This window comes from Melanerpes formicivorus, unplaced genomic scaffold (genome assembly GCF_026170545.1).
Source record: "Melanerpes formicivorus ecotype bairdi unplaced genomic scaffold, bMelFor1.0.p_v2 SCAF_8, whole genome shotgun sequence".
NCBI lineage: Eukaryota > Metazoa > Chordata > Aves > Piciformes > Picidae > Melanerpes > Melanerpes formicivorus.
The window spans coordinates 17,252,851-17,254,965 of record NW_027142360.1 but is presented as its reverse complement, the minus strand read 5'-3'; the positions used below and the strand labels follow the sequence as shown (position 1 = coordinate 17,254,965).

The following is a 2,115-nucleotide window of genomic DNA, read 5'->3' as shown; positions in this document are numbered from 1 at the left end:
TATTCAATGTTACCCTCTTTGTACACACCAGCATCTAACCACTACAGGAATGCATTTTTAAGCATATAATCTTTGACCTGCCAAAAATCACAATCAAGACTCTTTTGTCCATAAACTCTATTTTCAAAAAAGACAAAAGGCTGGTAACATCCCTTCCCCCCCCCCCCCCCTCCAGTATCATGAGTGGAGCTTTGCTTCTGAAGGTGCAGTTTCACAGAACTGTTTCACTCCTCCTGGCACTGCTTAGAGTGAAAGTGACAGATTTTCTTTTCCTAAAGATTACCTTTGAAAAATCACCAAACAGCCAGTGTCCAATGTAGAAGTAGTTTCTTTCCATTTAGAAGATGCTATATATAGCCAGATTTTTATTTTTTTTCATAGTCTTTTCATTAATAGGAGTATTTATGTGAATTTCCTTAAAAAAATAAAGTTAGGGAAAGACACATTATCCAAATCTTACCTTTCCCAGTCCGAGTGTTTGCAACCCAGTGCATCTCAGGCTAGCAGTCACAAAAAAACAGACAATAAAACTTAAGGGAGGAAGAAGGAGAAAGGGGAGGGGAATGTCTCAAAATGGATGCATTTGATTTTGATGTCTCAAGTGAAAGGCAGTAGAAAATAGAGAAACAGAATCAAAGCTGAATGCAAAGTAGAATGCAAATGTTGCTTCGCTTTTAACAATCCAAAGGAAGTTTAGTAACACATCTGAAGTAACCTGAGAGAGATCTGTTTGCTTACAAATCATCTTTGTACAGACAATATTTAAAGTCCTTTGAAGATTGACAATATCCTTTTCTGTTGTTGTTGTTGTTCCCCCTAGCTCTTTCCTTTTCCTGGTATTCATTTTCATCTGTAAAAAAAAACCCCAGGGTTTTATATGTGGTTTTCAGCTGCACTCGAAGCGTTCTGTCTCCAGAGAGGTCATTACCTAGCTGCCCGTCTCCTCAAATTCACTGTAGGGGGATGAAGCTGAAGAGGTTTTAGACTCTCCATCACTGTTGCACTCCCGCAGGGGAGCAGGACTGCAAGCCTCTGGGACCTCCTTGGCAGAGACTGTTTCCTTGCTGCTAGACCCTAAGGGATGGCAGTCCAGCAAGCTCTGCAGGTGCTTGATGTAGCTTATGGCAGCTCTCAGGGTCTCCACTTTGCTGAGGCGCTTGTCAGCAAACTCCTTGGGCAGGTGCTCTCTGAGGCGTGTGTAGCCCTCGTTCACACAGCGCACACGCTGCCTTTCCCTCTCGTTCCTCTTTCGAATGAAGGCAGGCTCGAAGGAATAGTCATAGACGCCCACATAGCCAGGGAATGGGATGTAGGAGATGCAACCTGTGTGCCCACTGTAGGTTTGCTCCCAGTAAGAAGGGTCCAGATGGAAGGGAACCCCAAATGGCTCTCTCAGAGGGATCCCATGGGGATGCACGTGGCTGTTTGCCAGGGATATAGCTCCTGGAAACGCAATCCCGTTCAATAGTCCATCATCATCTTTATTGTTCTCCATGCTTCTTCTTTTTCTCACCCGTGGAATATCAGTTCCTGAATTTGGCTTCCAAATCTTGTGTATCAGTCCAAGCAAGAAGGAAACATTTGCTATAGCTGCTCTGCCCCGCAGGCTGCAATTTCCTCCTGTGGCATATAAAAATGCAGATCTCAAAGCACTGCTAATGACTTATAAGGTCCACTCTGTGCTTGGAAATCAGCTCTAAGCCTTGTTGTTTTTATAGATGTAGGATGTCAGCTAATTTACAGACAGGTTTTGAGGACCATCACTCCACACTTTAAACCCTTCTTTTCCTCTGATCTTCATATTTCAAAAGATAATAAGAGGGTTCTCGTGTATTCCTTTCCTCCCCGCTTGAAATTATGACCATAAGCGTTAATGCCAAACATAAATAATCTTCCAGGCTCTAAACACTTCTCATGTATTGTAATCCACGATAGCGTTTGATATAATTGTCTCCAAGAGATGGGTAATTTGCAAAGTTTACAGGGATCTTCAAAGTTTTGGCAGAACTCCTCCCTTTCAGGAACCAAGGATCTTCTGTCATCTGAAAACTACCCAAAGGCTTTTCACAATGAAATCCAAAAAAACAACTGCAAGCTTTGTTGTTTTCGGCTGCT

General features: G+C 42.7%; 1 protein-coding gene across 1 annotated transcript; it reads right to left on the bottom strand.

Moving 5' to 3' along the window:
- Positions 1–928: 928 nt before the first annotated feature.
- ASCL4 (achaete-scute family bHLH transcription factor 4) lies at positions 929–1,495 on the bottom strand. The gene has a single exon (XM_068141695.1). The coding sequence runs from the start codon at positions 1,493–1,495 to the stop codon at positions 929–931; it is 567 nt and encodes a 188-aa protein (XP_067997796.1).
- Positions 1,496–2,115: the final 620 nt, after the last annotated feature.

What these genes read in the sequence shown, in the direction of transcription:
- ASCL4 (XM_068141695.1), bottom strand. Translation starts at nt 1,495, where the DNA reads ATGGAGAACAATAAAGATGATGATGGACTATTGAACGGGATTGCGTTT.